A 20,171-nucleotide genomic window follows, 5' to 3' on the forward strand; every position below is an offset into this window, starting at 1 on the left:
AGTCATTTACAGTGATGGCTGCTGAAGAGAATCAGTTTTCTTCAAAGGTGTGGTCCCTGGTAGGTTGACCATGCCCCAGCCTCAGTGTAGAGTCACACACCCATGAATACATGGGCATCACAAATCGGGTCTACTGGTCCATAATACAAATGAAAGGAAGGAAGGAGGGAGGGAGGAAGCATTGATGTCAAGTTATTGATGGATGACTGAGTCCTTTTCAAATTCTTCTTTTGGTAGGCATATCAAACACATGGAAGAAGGAAATGATACTCAACTTTCAGAATTCCTTCTTCTGGGATTTTCAGAGAATCAACCTCAAATTCAACCTCTCATATTTGGACTTTTCCTCTCCATGTACCTAGTGACTGTTTTTGGCAACCTACTCATCATCATGGCCATCATTGTGGACAGCCACCTGCACACGCCCATGTACATCTTCCTCTCCAATCTGTCCTTTGTGGACATCTGCTTCACCTCGACCACTGTCCCACAGATGCTGGTGAACATCCAGACACAGAGCAAGATCATCACCTATGCAGGCTGCATCACCCAGATGTACTTCTTACTGCTTTTTTCAGGTTTAGACATCTTTCTTCTGACTGTGATGGCCTATGACCGCTATGTGGCCATCTGTCACCCTCTGCACTACACAGTCATCATGAACCCAAGACACTGTGGATTGCTGATTCTAGTATGCTGGATCATAGGTGTCCTAAATTCCCTGTTACACAGCTTTTTGGCTCTAAGGCTCTCATTCTGCACAAACTTGGAAATCCCTCACTTTTTCTGTGAACTTAATCAGGTGGTACACCATGCCTGCTCTGACACTTTTATTAATGACATGGTAATTTACATTACAGCCATGTTACTGGCTGTGGGTCCCCTGTCTGGCATCCTTTACTCTTACTCCAAGATAGTGTCCTCCATACGTGCAATCTCCTCAGCTCAGGGGAAGTACAAAGCATTTTCCACTTGTGCCTCTCACCTTTCAGTTGTCTCTTTATTTTATTGCACCCTCCTGGGAGTGTACCTCAGTTCTGCTGTGACTCAAAACTCACATGACACTGCCACAGCTTCATTGATGTATACTGTGGTCACTCCCATGCTGAACCCCTTCATTTATAGTCTGAGGAACAAAGACATAAAGACAGCACTAAAACTCCTGTTAGGGAGTATAACTAGAAGCAGACCAATGGATTCTCTATCATAGCATGCCTGTTTTGTAGTAGTCAATGTTTTACATTACAGTCCATTGATTAGATTGAATAACAAAATCTTAATCTTTCATCTTCTACCTTTTACCTCACCTTTATTGTTTTATTATACAATTCAAGTTCGTCCCTTTCATTCCTTCTGGTATCTGTAATCCATTGCCATTTCCTACTTTCCCCAACATATTCCCATCCTTGGATAAGAATCCCATATTAATGGCTGCCTCATTTAGAGAATGACTGGGAATTCTGGTGAATGATTTATTTTGGAAAATATATATTGAGGATTTTTCCCTGTCACTAAAGGAGTATTCTTAAATTTGATCCTCCCATGAAAACAATTCCATTTGGCAATTAATTTTATAGCATCGGAAAATGTGAAACACCCTCCATAGCCTCATAAAACATAATTGATGAGGGGACAGAAAGTCATAAAAATCAGTGGTTTCAGGTACCACTGGGAAACTTTGTCTCCTGGACATAGCATGACTGTTACAATCATGAACCCACAGTAACTATAGTTGTCTATACAAGACCTCCATAAAATCTAACCAGTCAAGAGTCCAGTGTGTAGTTGAAAAGGCTTGCTAGATCCCACTCCTAGCTGAAGAGCTATCAGCAGTTAATGGCTGCAAGTGGAGAGAGGATTGTTCGTGTTTGGGCGCTTGATCCCTGGTCCTGTGCGTGGGCCCTCATACATGTGCATATGGCCAACACTAATTAGACTCAGTAGGTTATTAAAAGAAATTATAGGAGACATGTAATAGGAGGGGGACATAGTAAGGGGACATAGAAGGAGTTGGAGCAGTAGGGTATGGATGTAATAAAAATATTTGATATACATATGCAAAAATCTCAAAGAATAACTACAAATGTATTTAAAATTAGAGCCACAATTTTTGTGTCCTTTCATCATTCTTTCATTTTTCTTTCTTTTGAAACATAGACTACTGAGTGACCCAGGCTGACCTTATGAACCTCCTTCCTCTACTTTCTGAGTTCTAAAGTTTGTCTTTCCCTTTCTTCCCAGACTCTCTACCTTTGTTTCTCTCTTTTTGTTTCTTCTTTTTTTCTCACCTCTCTGTCCTCTCCTTGTATCTTCATCTCTTTCACTTTGAGGACTGAACCCAGGGACTTGTGCATACAGAGCATGTGTTCTACACTGACCTATGCCATTAATTCCTCATTAATTCCTCATTGTTATTTTATTTCACACCTTACCTCATTATACTCATGCAGACATTAACATAAAATGTCTTCTCAACTGCACCCTTGATTTTATTTTCTCAACACTGTCCCTTGGTAATTGCAGAGTACATAATAAATGCTGTAGTTACTGGCAAAAGCTGATTACCTCACCTAAAGTTTACATGGAGAGAAAAATTTGAATATTAAAGATACGACCTTAAAGTCATGAAGGACTTTAATATGACAAAGCAAACAACTTTACATCATTAAACAACTTTATATTATTATGTAAAATACTTCTTTTTCATGTTCTGTTTCTACTATTGGAACTGTGAAAATAGTAGTTTGTGTTCCCTAGGTTTCAGGATTGGCTGATGCATTTCATGTTGCTTCATTGAATTACTTTTCAGTTGCTGCCTGGAAATGTTTGTGCTGTTGGCAAATATGACTCTTAACTATTGATGGACATGAAATGTATCCTGAGCTAAACTAAGTCATGACACCAAATTTTGTGTGACTGGAGAGAGTCATCATCCTTATATACTGCATTGATTCTTGAGAACCTCTTCATTTTAAAGTCTTTTGAGGACTTACAGCATCATCGTTTTCTGTTTACATTGTAACCTAATTGTACGAAATTGACTTTTAGAGTAGAATAATTGTAAATCCTGTCACCTGGTATTCAAACAAGTATCAAAACACCAGGAAGCTGACTTTGATCATTGAACTCAGCTTTATTTTTTAACCTTTGGTGACAATGCCAGCATTAGATGTGTATGAAACCAAGCTAAAATAAAATAGACTGATAAAATACAAATGCTGCAAAATGTAATTGTTAGGTAGAGAGGATATCCCTCTTAGCTCTGCTATCTTCTCTTAAGTTTATATTCAATAGCGGGTCTGCATGTATAACCAAGGATCATTTGTATAATTATAGCTCTCTTGCCTTAGAACATACAATTGTTTGGGGCTAGAGAGATGACTCAGTAGTTTAGAGCACTGATTGCTCTTCCAGAAGATCTGTGTTTGATTTTCAGCAGGCAGCCATAATACTGATTACAGCCACCTGTAGCTACAGTTTCAGGGAACTCAATATCCTCTTATTCAGCCTTGTTCCTGATTTTAGGGGGACCACATTGAGTTTCTCTCCATTTAGTTTGATGTTTGTGGTTGGCTTGCTGTATATTGGGTTTATTATGTTTAGGTATGTTCCTTTTATCCCTGACCTCTCCATTATCATGAAGGGGTATTGGATTTTGTCAAAGGCTTTTTCAACATCTAATGAGATGATCATGTGGTTATTTCAGTTTATTTATATGGTGGATTACTTTGATAGATTTTTGTAGGTTGAACCAATCCTGCATCCCAGGGATGAAGCCTACTTGATCATGGTGGATGATTTTTCTGATGTGTTCTTGGATTCTGTTTGCCTGTATCTTATTGAGTATTTTTGCATCGATTTTCATGAGGGATATTGGTTTGTAGTTCTCTTTTTTTAGTTGTGTCTTTGTGTGGCTTGGGTACCAAGGTAATTGTAGCCTTGTAAAAAAGAGTTTGGCAATGACTTTTCTGCTTCTATTGTGTGGAACAATTTGAGGAATATTGGTATTAGCTCTTTGAATTTCTGGTAGAATTCTGCACTAAAGCCATCTGACCCTGCGCTTTTTTTTGGTTGGGAGATTTTTGATGACTGCTTCTATTTTGTTAGGGTTTATAGGTCTGTTTAAGTTGCTTATCTGTTCTTGATTCAATTTTGGTAAGTGATATCTATCCAGAAAATTGTCTATTTTCTTTAAATTTGAGAATTTTGTGGAGTACAGGTTTTCAAATTATGACCTGATGATTCTCTTGATTTCCTCAGTGTCTGTTGTTATATCCCTATTAATTTCTGATTTTGTTAATTTTCATGTTCTCTCTCTGCATAAGTTTGAATAAAAGTTTGTCTATCTTGTTGATTTTCTCAAAAAATCAACTCTTTTGTTACATTGATTCTTTGTTTTCTTTGTTTTGCCTTTATTGATTTCTGCCCTCAGTTTGATTATTTCCTGGGTGTCTGCTCCTCCGGGGTGAGTTTGCTTCTATTTGTTCCAGAGGTTTCAGTTGTACTGTCAATTCTCTGGTGTCACTATTCTCTAGTTTCTTCACATGGGCACTTAGAGCTATGAATTTCCTCTTAGTACTGCTTTCAAAGTATCCCATAAGTTTGGGTATGTTGTGTCTTCATTTTCATTGAACTCTAGGAAGTCTTTCATTTCTTTATTTCTTCCTTGACCCAGGAATTGTGCAATTGTGTGTTGTTCATTTTCCATGAGTTTTTAGGTTTTCTACAATTTGTGTTGTTGCTGAATTCTAACCTTAAAGCATGGTGGTCTAATAAGACACAGGGGGTTATTCCATTTTATTTTTACCTGTTGAGGTTTGTTATGTTGCCGAGTATGTGGGTGGCCAATTTTAGAGAAGGTTCCATGTGGTGTGGAAAAGAAGGTATATTCTTTTGTATTTGAATGGAATGCTCTATAGATGTCTGTTAATCCCATTAAGTTATCGTCATAACTTCTGTTACTTCCTTTGTCGTTTGTTAAGTTTCTGTCTGGTGGTCCTCTTCAGTAGTGAGAGTAGGGTGATGAAGTGTCCCAGTATAACTGTGTGAGTTCTTATATATGATATGAGTTTTAGTAATGTTTCTTTTATGAACATGGGTACCTTTGTATTTGGGGAATAGATGTTTTGAATTGAGACACCTTCCTGATGTATTTTTCCTGTGATGAATATGAAATGACCTTTTTCATCTCTTTTGATTGATTTTAGTTGAAGTCTAATTTGTTAGATATTAGGATTGCTACACCAGCTTGTTTCTTGGGTCCATTTGATTGGAAAAAAATTTTTCAACCCTTAACTCTGAGGTAATGTCTGTCTTTGAAGTTGAGGTGTGTTTCTTGTATACAACATAAGGATGGATTCTGTCTTTGTATCCTTTCTGTTAGCCTGTGTCTTTTTATAGGCGAGTTAAGACCATTAATATTGAGGGATATTAATGACCATTGATTGTTGATTCTGGTTTGTTTTGGATTTGTTGTTGTTGGTGGTATTGTGTGTAGATTTCCATTCCATTTTTCTTTTGTCTATTAGTAAATTGGGATTATCTATTACCTATTTTTTTGTGAGTGTAGTTAACTTCCTTAGGATGGAATTTTCCTTCCAGAACTTTCTGCAGGACTGGATTAGTGAATATGTATTATTTATATCTGGTTTTGTCATGGAATATCTTGATTTCTCCATCTATATTGATTGAAAGCTTTGCTGGGCATAGTAGTCTTGGCTGGCATCTGTGGTCTCTTAGTGTTGATAGAATATCTATCCAGACCTGGCTTTCAGAGTTTCCATGGAGAAGTAAGGTATAATTCTGATAGATTTGCCTTAATATGTTACTTGGCCTTTTCCCTTTGCTGGTCTTAATATTCTGTCTTTATTCTGTATGTTTGAGGCTTTGATTATTATGTGATGAGGGGCTTTTTTTGTGGTCCACTCTATTTTGGTGTTCTATAAGCTTCTTGTACTTTCATTGACATGTCTGTCTTTAGGTTGGGATAATTTTCTTCTATGATTTTGTTGAATTTCTTTTCTGTATCTTTGAGGTGGGCCTCTTCACCTTCTTGTATATCTGTTATTTTAAAGTTTGGCCTTTTCATGTTGTCCCATAATTCCTGGATATTTTGTGTTAGGGATTTGTTGGTCTTAAGATTTTCTTTGGTTGATGAATCTATTTCTCCTAGTGTGTCTTCAAAGCCTGAGATTCTCTCTTCCATCTCCTGTATTCTGTTGGTTATTGTTATTCTTTTGCTTAAATTAGAAAAAGGCACAAGATGAGACATGAGAAGGAGAGATACATTAACTGTAGTTTATTAGAGGTCGTCAGAGCAGAGAGAGTAAGAGATAAGAGGGACAGAGAGAATGAGAGAGTAGACGTGAAGTGAAGGGAGAAAGCAAGAAGAGGCAGAGAGAGGGAGGCAGAGGAAGTTATAACTTTTAAAGGGAAGACTGCACATGTGCACTGAGGTTCCACGCATGCACAGAGTCCTCACACAGATCTTAAAGCATAACAAGTGATGTGATGGAGTAACATATCCCTGTGTGTGGCCTGCCCATAGTCAGGGGGCTGGGGTCAGCCTGGTGTCTGTCCTAACAGTTATCCTTGCATCTGTAGTTTCTGATTGTTTACCCACATTTTCTATTTCCAATATTCCCTCAGTTTGTGTTTTCTTTAGTGTATCTATTTTAGTTTTCAGGTCTTGAATTGTTTTCTGCATCTGTTTGATTGTTTTTTTTTTTTCTTGGCTTTAAGAGATTTGTTGATTTCTTGTATTTTTTTCTTTTTAAAAAGTTTTTTTATTAGTTCAAATTAGGAACAAGCTTGCTTTGCATACCAATCCCTTCTCCCTCTACTTCCCCTCCCCACCAAGCTCCCGTTCCCCCCACCTACCCCACACCCCATCCATCCTCCACTCCCCAGGCAGGATAGGACCTTCGAGGGGGGTTCCCCAAAGTCTACCACATCATCCTGGGCCAGGCCTAGGCCCTCCCCAATGTGTCCAGGCAGGGAAGGGCTCTCAATGGGGCTCTGCAAAGTCCACCAAATCTTCCTGTGCTGGGACTGGGCCCTTCCCCACGTGTCCAGGGCCAGAGTGCATCCCTTCACGTGGGATGGGCTCTCAAAGTCCCTTCTTACACCAGGGAAAAATACTAATCCATTATCAAGAGCCCCCTAGAGTGCAGAGGCCTCCTAAATGACATCCATGATCAGGGGTCTGGATCAGGCCTGTGCTGGCCTCCCAGACAGCAGTCTGGGGTCCATGTGCTCCCCCTTGTTCAGGCCAGCTGTTTCTGTGGGTACCGACCCCTTTGATCTTCATTCCTACTTCTCTGCAACTAGGTTCCAGAGTTCAGTTCAGCGTATATCTGTGGTGTCTACCTCTGCTTCCATCAGCCCCTGGATGAGGGCTCTAGGATGGCATATAAAGCAGTCATCAGTCTCATTATAGAGGAAAGGCATTTAGGGTATCTTCTCCACCATTGCCTATATTGTCAGTTGGTGTCATCCTTATAGATCTCTGGAAATCTCCCTAGAGCCAGATCTCTCCTTGGACCTATAATGGCTCCCTCTGATATGGTATCTCTCATCTTGCTCTCCTCTATTCTTCCTCAAACTCAATATTTCTGTTCCTCCATTTCCTCCTCTCCTCTCATCTTCTCCTCCTCTAATTCTGGCAGCTCCCTCTCCCCTAGCCTCATGCTCCCAATTAGCTCAGGAGTTCCTGCCCCTTCCCATTCCTGGAGTCCATGCATTTTTCCCTTAGATTCTTTCTTGTTTTCTAGTTTCTTTGGTGCAGAGGATTGTAGGCTGGTAATCTTTTGCTCTATGTCTAAAATTCATATATGAGTGAGTACATGCCATGTTTGTCTTTTTGTGACTGGGTTACCTCACTCAGGATGGTTTCTTCTAGTTCCATCCATTTGCCTGCGAATTTCAAGATTCCATTCTTTTTTCTGCTGAGTAGTACTCCATTGTATAAATGTACCACATTTTCTCAATCCATTCTTCAGTTGAGGGGCATCTAGGTTGCTTCCAGGTTCTGGCTATTACAACCAATGCAGCTATGAATATGGTTGAACATATGTCCTTGTTGTATGAACATGCATTATTTGGGTATATGCCCAAGAGAGGAATTGCTGGATCTTCAGGTAGACTGATTCCCGTTTTCTTGAGGAGTGGCCATACTGATTTACAAAGTGGTCTTACAAGTTGGCACTCCCACCAGCAATGGAGGAATGTTCCTTTTTCTCCACATCCTCTCCAGCATAGATTGTCATTGGTGTTTTTTATTTTAGCCATTCTGGCCAGTCTAAGATGGTATCTCAGAGTTGTTTCGAGTTGCATTTCTCTGATGGCCAAGGGTTTTGAGCACTTTCTTAAGTGTCTTACAGCCATTTCAGATTCCTCTGTTGATAATTCTCTATTTAGTTCTGCACCCCACTTTTTAATTTCATTGTGTGGTGTTTTGGTGGGTAGCTTCTTGAGTTCATTGTATATTTTGGAGATCATCCCTCTGTCAGATGTGGGATTGGTGAAAATCTTTTCCCATTCTGTGGGTGGTCGTTTTGTCTTACTGTGTCCTTTGCCTTACAGAAGCTTCTCAGTTTCAGGAGGTTGCATTTATTAATTGCAGATCTCAATGTCTGTGCTACTGGTGTAATGTTCAGGAAGTGGTCTCTGTGCCTATTCGTTCAAGGGTATCTCCCACTTTCTCTTCTAGAAGATTCAGTGTGGCTGGATTTATGGTGAGGTCTTTGATCCATAAATCACTTTTTGCACTTTTGCACTTAAGTTTTGTGCAAGGTGACAGATATGGATCTATCTGCAATCTTCTACATGTCCGAATCCAGTTGTGCCAGCACCATTTGTTGAAGATGATATCTTTCTTTCATTATATAGATTTAGCATCATTGTTAAAAATAAGGTGTTCATAGGTGTGTGGGTTAATATTGTGGTTTTCAATTTGATTCCATGGTCTATCTGTCCATTTTTGTGCCAATACCAAGCTGTTTTCAGAACTATGGCTCTATAATAAGCTTGAAGTCAGGGATGGTGATGTCACCAGAAGATCCTTTATTGTACAGCGTTGTTTTGGCTATCCTGGGTTTTTTGTTTTTCCATATAAAGTTGAGTATTGTTGTTTCAAGGTCTGTGAAAAACTGTGTTGGGATTTTGATGGGGATTGCATTGAATGGCAAGATTGCCCTTTTTACTATGCAGATTCTACCTATCCTAGAGCATGGGAAATCTTTCCATTTTCTGGTATCTTCTTTAAGCTGTAGGAGCTCCCTGGCAGAGTTTTTTTGGGTCACTTATGTAGACTATCGTATCATCTGCTAAAGTGAGAGTCTGACTTCTTCCTTTCCAATTTGTATCCCTTTGTTCTCCTTTTCTTTTCTTATTGCTCTAGCCAGAATTTCAATTACAATATTGGAAAGATATGGAGAGAGTGAACAGCCTTGTCTTGTTCCTGATTTTGGAGGAATTGCTTTGAGTTTCTCTCCATTTAGTTTGATGTTGGCTGTTGGTTTGGTGTATATTGCTTTTATCATGTTTAGATATGTTCCTGTTATTCCTGTTCTCGCCAAGATCTTTATCATGAAGGGATGCTGGATTTTGTCAAAGGCTTTTTTAGCATCTAGTGAGATTATCATGTGGTTTTTCTTTTTCAGTTTGTTTATATGGTGGATTACATTGATGGATTTTCGTATGTTGAACCATACTTGCATCCCTGGGCTGAAGCCTACTTGATCACAATGGATGATTTTTTTGATATGTTCTTGGATTCGATTTGCCAATATTTTGTTGATTATTTTTGCAGCAATGTTCATGAGGGATATTGGTCTGTAGTTTTCCTTTTTTCGTTGTATTTTTGTGTGGCTTGGGTATCAAAGTGGTTGTAGCCTCGTAAAAAGTTTGGCAATGTCCTATCTGCTTCTATTGTGTGGAACAATTGAGGAGTACTGGTATTACCTCTTTTTTGACTTTCTGGTAGAATCTGCTGAGAAGCCATCTGGTCTTGGGCTTTTGGCTTTTGATGACTGCTTCTATTTCATTAGGGGTTATAGGTCTGTTTAAACTGCTTATCTGTTCTTGGTTTAATTTGGGTAAGTGATATCTATCCAGAAAATTGTCCATTTCCTTTAGATTTTTGAATTTTGTGGAGTACAGGTTTTCAAAGTATGACCTGAAGGTTCTCTGGATTTTCTCAGTGTCTGTTGTTATATCCCGCTTTTCATTTCTGATTTTGTTAATTAGCATGCTCTCTCTCTGCCTTTTGGTTAGTTTCGGTAGAGGTTTGTCTATCTTGTCGATCTTCTCAAAGAACCAACTCTTTGTTTCATTGATTCTTTGTAATGTTTTCCTAGTTTCTACTTTGTTACTGCTCTCAGTTTGATTATTTTCCGGCATCAACTCCTCCATGCTGAGTTTGCTTCTTTTTTCTTTAAAGCTTTCAGTTGTTCTGTCAATTCTCTAGTGTGATTATTCTCCAGTTTCTTCATGTGGGCACTTAGTGCTATGAACTTCCCTCTTAGTACGCTTTCAGAATGTCCCATAAGTTTGGGTATGTTGTGTCTACATTCTCATTAAATTCTAGGAAGTCTTTAATTTCTTTTTTTTAATTTCTTCCTTGACCCCTGAATAGTGCAATTGCACATTGTTCAATTTGCATGAGTTTAAGGTTTCTGCAATTTGTATTGCTGTTGAATTCTAACTTTAATGCATGGTGATCTGATAAGATACAGGGGGTTATTTCAATTCTTTTGTAACTATGGAGGTTTTCTTGTTTGCCAACTATGTGGTCAATTTTGGAGAAGGTTCCATGTGGTGCTGAGAAGAAGGTATATTCTTTTGTGTTTGGATGGAATGTTCTATAGATATCTGTTAAACCCAGTTGGGTCATAACTTGTTAGATCCTTTGTTTCTTTGTTAAGTTTCTGTCTGGTGGTCCTGTCTAGTGGTGAAAGCAGGGTGTTGAAGTCTCCTACTATAAGTGTGTGTGGTTTTATGTGTGGTTTGAGCTTTAGTAATGTTTCTTTTACAAATGTGGGTGCCTTCATATTTGGGGCATAGATGTTCAGGATTGAAACTGCATCTTGATGGACTTTTCCTGTGATGAGTATGAAATTCCTTTCTTCATCTCTTTTGACTGATTTTAGTTTGAAGTCTAAATTGAATAATATTAGGATTGCTACACCAGGTTGTTTCTTAGGCCCATTTGATTGGAAAATCTTTTCCCAACCCTTTACTCTGAGGTAACGCCTGTCTTTGAAGTTGAGGTGTGTTCCTTGTATGCAGCAGAAGAATGGATTCTGTCTTTGTATCCATTCTGTTAGCCTGTATCTCTTTATGGGCAGGTTAAGACCATTGACATTGAGGGATATTAATGTCCATTGATTGTTGGTTCTTGTTTTGGATTTATTGTTGGTGGTGTCATTGTGTGTGCATTTTGCCCTCCTGTTTCCTTTTGTCTTTGGTAAAATTGGATTATCTATTGCCTGTGTAGTTATCTTTGTTGGGTTGGAGTTTTCCTTCCAGAGCTTTCTGTAGTGCTGGATTTGTGGATATGTATTGTTTAAGTCTGGTTTCATCATGGAATATCTTGTTTTCTCCATTTATAGTGATTGAAAGTTTTGCTGGGTACAGTAGTCCGGGTTGGCATCCGTGCTCCCTTAGTGTTTGTAGGATATCTATCCAGGACCTTCTGGCTTTCAAAGTTTCCATTGAGAAGCTACGTGTGATTCTGATAGGTCTGCCTTCATATGTTACTTGGCCTTTTTCCTTTGCTGCTCTTAATATTTTCTCTTTATTCTGTTTTATTATGTGTCGAGGGGACTTCTTTTTATGACCCAGTCTGTTTGGTGTTCTGTAATCTTCTTGTACTTTCATAGGCATTTGGGGAAGTTGTCTTCTATGATTTTGTTGAATATGTTTTCTGTTCCTTTGAGCTATATTTCTTCACCTTCTTCTATACCTATTATTCTTAGATTCAGCCTTTTCACATTGTCCCATATTTCCTGGATATTTTGTGTTAGGGATTTGTTGGACTTCAGATTTTCCTTGGTCGATGACTTTATATCCTCTAGTGAGTCTTCAACAACTGAGATTCTCTCTTGCATCTCTTGAATTCTATTGGTTATACTCATATCTTTAGGTCCTGATCGTTTATCCAGCCTTTCTATTTCCAGCATCCCCTCATTCTGTGTTTTCTTTACTGTGTCTATTTCAGCTTTCATGCCTTGAATGTTTCCTTCACTTGTTTGGTTGTTTTTTCTTGGCTTTCTTTAGATTCTTTAAGAGATTTATTTCTTGAATTTTTTGGTTTGTCTTTTCCTCCATTTAATGTAATTTTTTGCTTGTTTTTTCTTCTATTTCTTTAAGGGATTTTCTTGTTTCCTCTTTTAAGGTCTCTATCATCTTCCTAAGATAATTTTTGAGGTCCATCTCTTCTTCATCCTCTGTGTTGGGCCTTTCAGATCTTGCTGGTGTGGAGTCCTTATATTCTGGTGGTGTCATATTGGTTTTTCTGTTGTTGAGTGTGCTCTTACTCTGTCTTCTTCCCATCTCTTCTCCCAGTGGGTGCAGGTGTGGTCTCCCTCTCTCTGGTGGCAGGTGTAGGGCTCAGCCTCTGGCGGCAGCCAGATGGCAGAGGGCGGTGGGTGGACAAGGGTGAGGTGTGTCCAGACTCAGGGTGGGCCTTCCACATCTGGGCAGGTCCACTCTTGTCCGGGCAGGCTCAGGCAGAATCCAGAAGGGGTTGATTGGGGAGGTTGGGGAGCAGAGCAGCTCTCAGACTCACCTGAGGTCAGGGGTGAGGTGTATCCCAACTCTGATTTCTTGTATTTATTTTTTTCTTCCATTTCTTTAAAGTATTTTTCTCATATCCTCTATGAGTGCCTCTATCATTGTCATGAAATTGTTTTTAAGGTCATTCTCTTCTGCTTCATCTGTGTTCGGATGTTTAGGTCTTGTTGGGGTTGAGTCCTTAGACTCTGATGGTGTCATATTGTTTTTTCTGTTGTTGAATGTGTTTTTATATTGTCTTCTTCCCATCCCTTCCTCCAGTGGTTGCAAGTGTATTCTCTTCCTCTCCTGGTGCATACAGAACCAAGGTTCTCTTCTGGTGGGTGCAAGCGAGTCCAATTTCCAATGGCTCTTCTCTTCCTGTGGGTGGTGGTGGTACTAGTACTGGGATGTTGGCAGACTCTGAATGTTCTGTTCTGCTGGGATGGGTTCCTCGTGTGCAGGCCACAAGCCTCAGGAGGTTGAGCAGGACATTGGAAGGTGGGCCAGAAAGAGGCCCACACTTATGTCCTCCTGTGATTGGAGGAGGGACTAGGAAGCTGGCAGACTCTGGATAGCCTGGTCTGCTGGGAAAGGTTCCCCTAATCCCTTGGTCTCAGAAGGCTCTGAGCAGGGCCTTTGATGGTGGGCCTGAAAGAGGCCCACGCTTACCTCCTTCCTTGATTTCTTTAAGGGATTCATTCATTTCTTCTTTAAGACCCTCTGTTGTCTTCAAAAAGATGGTTTTAGGGTCTGTTACTTGTGCTTCAGCTATGTTGGAATAACCGTGGCTTGCTATAGTAGAATATCTGTGTCCTAGTGGTGACAAATTGCCCTGGTTGTTGTTGTGTTCTTACACTGGCATCTAAACATCTTCATTTAAAATGATTATAAGTCTATTTTTTGCATTTTTTTATTAAATTATTAATATTTTCACATGTACTTTCCCTCTCCCTCTCCCTCCCCCCACCCCCATTCCTTCTCCCCCACCTCCAACCTACCCCCCACCCCATCCACCCACCACTCCCCAGGCAGGGTAGGGCCCCCAACCAGGGCTCCACCAAGTCCACCAAATCTTCCTGTGCTGGGCCTAGGCCCCTCCCCATGTGTTCAGAGACAGAGTGAATCCCTTCAAGTGGGATGGGCTCTCGAAGCCCCTCCCACCCATCAGGGCAAAACGCCAGTCCACCTCCAGAGGCTCCCAGGAGTGCAGGGGCCTCCCCATTGGCATCCATGATCAGGGGGCTGGATTAGTCCTGTACTGTCCTCCCAAAGAGCATCTGGGGTCGATATGCTTTCCCTTTTTCAGGCCAACTGTTTCTGTGGGTTTCTCCAACCAGGTACAGACCCCTTCGTTCTTCATTCCTCCCTCTCTTCAACTGAGTTCCAGATTTCAGCTCAGTGTATTTCTGTGGATGTCTGTCTCTGCTCTCATCAGCCACTGGATGAGGACTCTAGAATAGCATAGAGAGTATTCATCAATCTCATTCTAGGGGAAGGGTTTCTAGGCCATCCTCTCCTCCACTGCCCAGACTGTCAGATCGTGTCATCCTTATAGGTCTCTGGAGATCTTCCTAGTTCCAGATCTCTTCTCGGACCTATAGTGGCTCCCTCTGATATGGTATCTCTCATCCTGCTCTCTCTCCTCTATTCTTCCCCCAACTCAATATATCTGCTCCTCCATTTCTTCTCCTCTACTCTTCATCTTGTGCTCTTATTGTGGCAGCACCCACTCCCCTACCCTCATGCTCTCAATTAGCTCGGGAGTTCATGCCACTTCCCATTCCTGGGGTCCATTTATCCCTTAGAGTCATTCATGATTTCTAGTTTCCTTGGGGTAGAGGATTATAGGCTGGTAAACCTTTGCTCTATGTCTAAAAATCATATATGAGTGAGTACATACCATGTTTGTCTTTTTGTGATTGGGTTACCTCACTCAGGATGGTTTCTTCTAGTTCCATCCATTTGCCTGCGAATTTCAAGATTCCATTGCTTTTTTCTGCTGAGTAGTACTCCATTGTATAAATGTACCACATTTTCTCTTTCCATTCTTCAGTTGAGGGGCATCTAGGTTGCTTCCAGGTTCTGTCTATTACAAACAATGCTGCTATGAACATGGTTGAACATATGTCCTTGTTGTATGGACAAGCAGTATTTGGGTATATACCCAAGAGAGGAATGGCTGGATCTAAGTCTAAGTGATGATTTCTGGGTTTCTTTGTTGGATGTGTGATTTGTTCCTTGGTTTCTGTTATGCCTCTGGTCTTCTGGTCTGTGTATTCTGTAGTTGTGTAAGGAGTCTCCACCTGATTTGGGGGCTTGACTTCCAGTAACTGGCATGGTCTCTTGTTGAGCAGGGGTTCTTTACCTGAGTTGGAGGCAGGAATTCTGGTGGCCTGTTTGGCCTCTGATTCAGCAGGGTGTCTCTGCCAGAATTGGAGGCTGGTACATGGTAAAGCAGAGGGAAGGGGGATTGAGGATAGTATTGGGGCACACAAAGTGGTGGAGTTCTGTAGGTAGGTGGACTACCTGGAGTTCCGGTGATCAGCAAGTAGTCTCCATCTGGGTTGTGGGCTGGGATATAGCATGGAGGAGGAGAGGGTGATTGGGGATAGTGTTGGAAGGTGAACACCAAGGGAGTAGAGGTTTTCAGGCAGGCAGCCTTCCTGGTCTTCTAGCCTGTATTTTGGTAGGGGTGTCTTCTGGAGTTGGGGGCTGGGACACAGTGACAAATGGGGCAGGGACAACTGAAAATCAGGTCTGTTGGATCCTAAAAAGTGAGGAAGGTCTGAGGGTTACTGCCTAATAGCTTTCTAGTAGGCATGACCTATGGTTGGGCAGGAGGTGTCTGCCTATGTGAACCAAAAATGGGTGCCTGCCTTCATGGTCTTCTGGCAAGTATGGCCTGTGTTTGGGGTGAGTGTTTACCCAATGGAACCAAGTCTTTATCTTATATTTTATTTTACTGTATTTTATTATTATCCCTTAGAAACCTATATGTTTTCTAATGAGACAGAAAGTCTAAACTGGAGAGGAGGCAGTGAGGAACTAGGAGGAGTATAAGGAGGCAAAACCATAATCAGGATACATTATGTGAGACAAAAAATCCATTTTCAATAATAGAAAAAATATAAGGAAAATAAGAAGAGGTTCTATGCTAGGGTCTATAGTTCCCTTTCAGTGAGTTTTGAACATTTTTATAGCATCATACCTCAATTACCTCCTTAATTCAATCAAGGTAGCTGATTGGTTACCTCCATGAACATCCTTGTCAGTATTGTACTAGCAGACACATCTTGCTTAGGTTGGTATTGCATCATTCTGGGTTCAGTGCTTGATAGAGCCATTGACGTCTTCTTAGTATTCCTTTAATAATAGAAAATGGTGATACTGACAGCGAGTCTTAAGGGTCAGTCAGTATTTCTACTATGCTTTGTTTGAATCATGCCTCAATAACCTGGAAAAACATCTTTCACAATTATAAATAAAAAAGTATTTGTGATGGATGGCAAGTTTCCACAACCAAACTGTCCTAAATCATCTAATGTTCAGATAAATCCCCAATAATTAGAAGCCCAGGCAAGATGTGAAGAAACTCACAAGCTGAACACTACTGACCAAAATACCAGGATCAGCATAGCCTAGAGTATCTAGGCTGTCATATTGTCTTATTGAAAACAGTGACACTTCATTAAAATATTTATTATTAGCAATTCTTGTTCTGCAGCAAAAGCAAACCTTTATAATAACCAATGGACATGAAGACAACTGTGTAACATGTTACTTTGGAGTTTTCTCTGTAAATAAAGACATTATTCACCATTCATTTTGCAAGTATGCCCAATAGTCTATATTTAGACATTGCTACATGGAGATTTTTTCCATAAAAAAGAATTTTCATATTTGTATAGGAAAGCTAGTGAACCAAAATCACATGTCTGGATAGGAAATTAAGCTCTCTTACAGACAAATTTTTATCATGATGGCAAAAGTGACTTGTGAGCATAAAGAAGACATATAATAAATTACCCCTCTTACTTGTAACTTGAGAGCAATCAGGTTTCTGGAAAAATGGAAGTTCTAGAAAAAAAACCAAAATACTAACTTTAATAATAACAATAGAATAAATATGTCAGTCAGAGGCTGAGAGATGGCTCAGCTGTTTAGGTCACTTGTCACTCTTCCAGAGGACCAGTACTAAATTCAGGAGATTCACAACTTCCCAGAGCCCCAGCTCCAGGAGACCTGAAACCATCTCGTAGCTTTGGCCGATGCAGTCATGTACACAAGCCCATACATAGGCACACACAGACAAAGGTAAATATTTTTAAATGTATCAATCAGTATTCAGAGTAGTTATTTTAATATGGCAGAACTCTCTTATATCTCAATGAATATATTTATTGTATGACAAAGAAATATTTCCATAGTGATTGAATGTATGATGAATGTATTTATATCATTTTGTATAATGTCCACTACCATTCAGAGGTCAAGGAAATCAATTTACTAAAAATGTGTTTTTCTCATTATATGTGTTTGATAATAGATGTATCCCAATAACAATGGTGAAGGTTTGTGGATGCAGAACTGAAGAAGAGAACAAAATTGGCATGAAAATAAAAAAAAATTCCTTGCTAAAATATAAAGCACAGAAGCCTGTTAGAAGATGCTGAGTCAGGAAAAGATGCAGGAAGGACCTTCACAACCTCAGCTGTCATCCACGACTTTGCAGATGGCCCTTGGTGTCGGATGTGAGTTCCCCTGAGTGGAAGGAGGACAGAGCAGAAGCCCAGCACAAGACCTTGTGTTAGTAACCACAAGAAAAATCACTTTGTTTTCCATGGTATTCATATAAATTATTTATTAGTAAAAGGAGATCCAGAGATGGTAAAAAGAGATTCTGAGGAAAGATGGGGACATGTTAAAGGACATGTGCAACATGAAAGCGGGAGAGACTGAGGGGGGTTACATGGTCTGTTAGAGGTGACAGTGGGCGGGAGAAATGGGAAGGAAAATTCTGTTGAAACACACTTGGCTTCAACATGCCATAATATATCTTTTATACTAATTTTAAAATGAAGATCATTTTTAAAAAGAAATTCATGTATGACATAAATGGGGATCTTTAAAAATATGTGTTATTTGTGACTGAAAACAGGGTTGAGAAAGTCTGAAAGTTGTAAAAGGGAAAACTAGGTACTGGGAGAAACAGTATGCTTACAGGATAATTACCGACTTAATAGAAAATTTGAAATCAAATAAATGGAAACTACTGAAAATACCTTAAAGTAACAACCCCTGCTTCTGTCATTGTACCCAAAAATGGGATTTCTCTTCTATTAGTTCTTTGGGACTTTCATATGTGCTTTGGCCATATGAGCCCCTTCTTCAGCTCTTCACATCTACCTACCCAGTCCATATCCATCCACATTTGTGTTCTTTTATTTTTAAATATTTTGGGACTAATTTGTGCTGCTCCAATACTCTTACATGTGTGGCTTTCCACTGGAGAGTGATCAAAATACCAGGGTCTACACTCTTAGAGAAAACTGTCTCTCCTTCAAGCAGCTAAAATAACTACACTATGTGGGCTGGAATTGTGTGCCACTTTCCCTTTCTGTGCTTGGGTTTGTCTGGCTTGGATTTGGACATATTTTGTGCATCATGTTGCAACTTCTTTGAGTTCATATAAACAGATGTCCTGCTGGGTCTAGAAGACAATGTCCCCCTTGTAGTTACCCACTGCCTCAGGCTCTTAAACTCTTTCATCCCATTTTCCAAAATGATCTCTCAGTCTAGGCAGTGGGATTGGTGTACAAGTCCAAGAGTCAGAGAAGATATTTCAAACTCTTCAGACCTTAAATTGGAATTTCTTATTTTAAAACTTAAGGCCCAATACAGTACTCACTTTTCTAATTTCTCTCTCACAAAGTTCTTCTTCAGCGCTCTCTTGATGTCATTGTTCCTTAGACTATAGATGAAGGGGTTCAGCATGGGGGTGACTACTGTATACATCAATGAAGCTACTGCAGTGGAGTGTGAGTTTTGGGACACAGCAGAACTGAGGTACACTCCCAGAAGGGTACAATAGAATAAAGAGACAACAGAAAGGTGAGCTGCACAGGTGGAAAAAGCTTTGTACTTCCCCTGCGCTGAGGAGATTGCACGTATAGAGGACACTATCTTGGCATAAGAGTAAAGGATGCCGGTGAGACAACCACCACCCAAGAGTGCAGCTAAAACATTCATTACCATATCATTTACAAAGGTGTCAGAACAGGCAAGGTGAACCAACATGCTAAGTTCACAGAAAAAATGTGGAATTTCCACATTAGCACAGAAAGAAAGCTGCAGGACCATGAAGCCTTGTAGTGAGGAATTCAGGGAACTTGTGATCCAAGACACCAGAACTAGTGACACACAGAGCTGAGGTGTCATAATGCTTGTGTAGTGCAGGGGGTGACAGATGGCCACAAAGCGATCATAAGCCATTACAGCCAGAAGGAAGTTATCTAGCCCTACAAATAATGTGAAAAAATAAATTTGCATGATGCAGCCTTCATAAGTTATGGCCTTGTGGTGTGCATAAACATTCCGCAGCATCTTTGGGATGGTGGTGGAAGATAGACAGATGTCCACGAAGGACAGGTTGGAGAGGAAGAAGTACATGGCTGTGTGCAGGTGGAAGTCTGAGATTGTGGCCAGGATGATGAGAAGATTCCCCAAAATGGTCACAAGGTACATGGAGAAGAAGAGCCTATATATAAGGGTCTGCAGTTCCGGGTCTTCTGAAAGTCCCAGGAGGAGAAACTGTGAGCCCTGAGTATCATTTTGTTGTTTCATGTGCTGTAAGTGACTTCTGGAAAAGACAGAAATAATATGACTGCTTTTGATATGCACAATAATAAAAAATATAAAAACTACAGTGGAATAAATGCATGTAAATAACAAAGTCCCCACGGACAAAACATAAGAAAGAAAACAGTCACAATGGCTGGAGAATTCAGAGATTGTTGCATAATGAGATCTCATCATTTCCAGAAACACAGAGCTAATACATTCAAAGTAATGTTCCTAATCTATTATTGGATTCATTTGTCTATAGTCAGGACTATAGGTTATTTGTGTAGCTTATAAGCATATACATATGTGTGTATGTATATAAACATATATATATATGTATACATGTATATAATGCATCCATATTGTGTGATGGGTTTCTTAATGACATCTTAATTCAAGTATTTATTCACTCTGATTATATTCAAGTTACTATCCTATGTTCCCCTTCCCACACCCAACTAGTCTCCTTCCTTTTCCAAAATAGTTGTTAAGAATACTGGGCTGCAACTGCACAGATGTCTCAGAAGTTAAGAGCACTTGCTCTAGCAGGT

At 40.0% G+C, this 20,171-nt stretch overlaps 2 protein-coding genes across 2 annotated transcripts; one reads left to right on the forward strand and one right to left on the reverse strand.

Moving 5' to 3' along the window:
- The first annotated feature begins 250 nt into the window (after window positions 1-250).
- Window positions 251-1,210, forward strand: LOC100773130 (olfactory receptor 7A17-like). The gene has a single exon (XM_027419575.1). It carries the CDS (start codon window positions 251-253, stop codon window positions 1,208-1,210), a length of 960 nt encoding a protein of 319 aa, XP_027275376.1.
- A 15,530-nt stretch (window positions 1,211-16,740) lies between these two features.
- Window positions 16,741-19,878, reverse strand: LOC100760194 (olfactory receptor 1073). The gene has a single exon (XM_027419574.2). The coding sequence runs from the start codon at window positions 19,810-19,812 to the stop codon at window positions 18,682-18,684; it is 1,131 nt and encodes a 376-aa protein (XP_027275375.1). The 5' UTR covers window positions 19,813-19,878; the 3' UTR covers window positions 16,741-18,681.
- Window positions 19,879-20,171: the final 293 nt, after the last annotated feature.

Source organism: Cricetulus griseus, chromosome 5, assembly GCF_003668045.3.
Source record: "Cricetulus griseus strain 17A/GY chromosome 5, alternate assembly CriGri-PICRH-1.0, whole genome shotgun sequence".
NCBI classification, from domain to species: domain Eukaryota; kingdom Metazoa; phylum Chordata; class Mammalia; order Rodentia; family Cricetidae; genus Cricetulus; species Cricetulus griseus.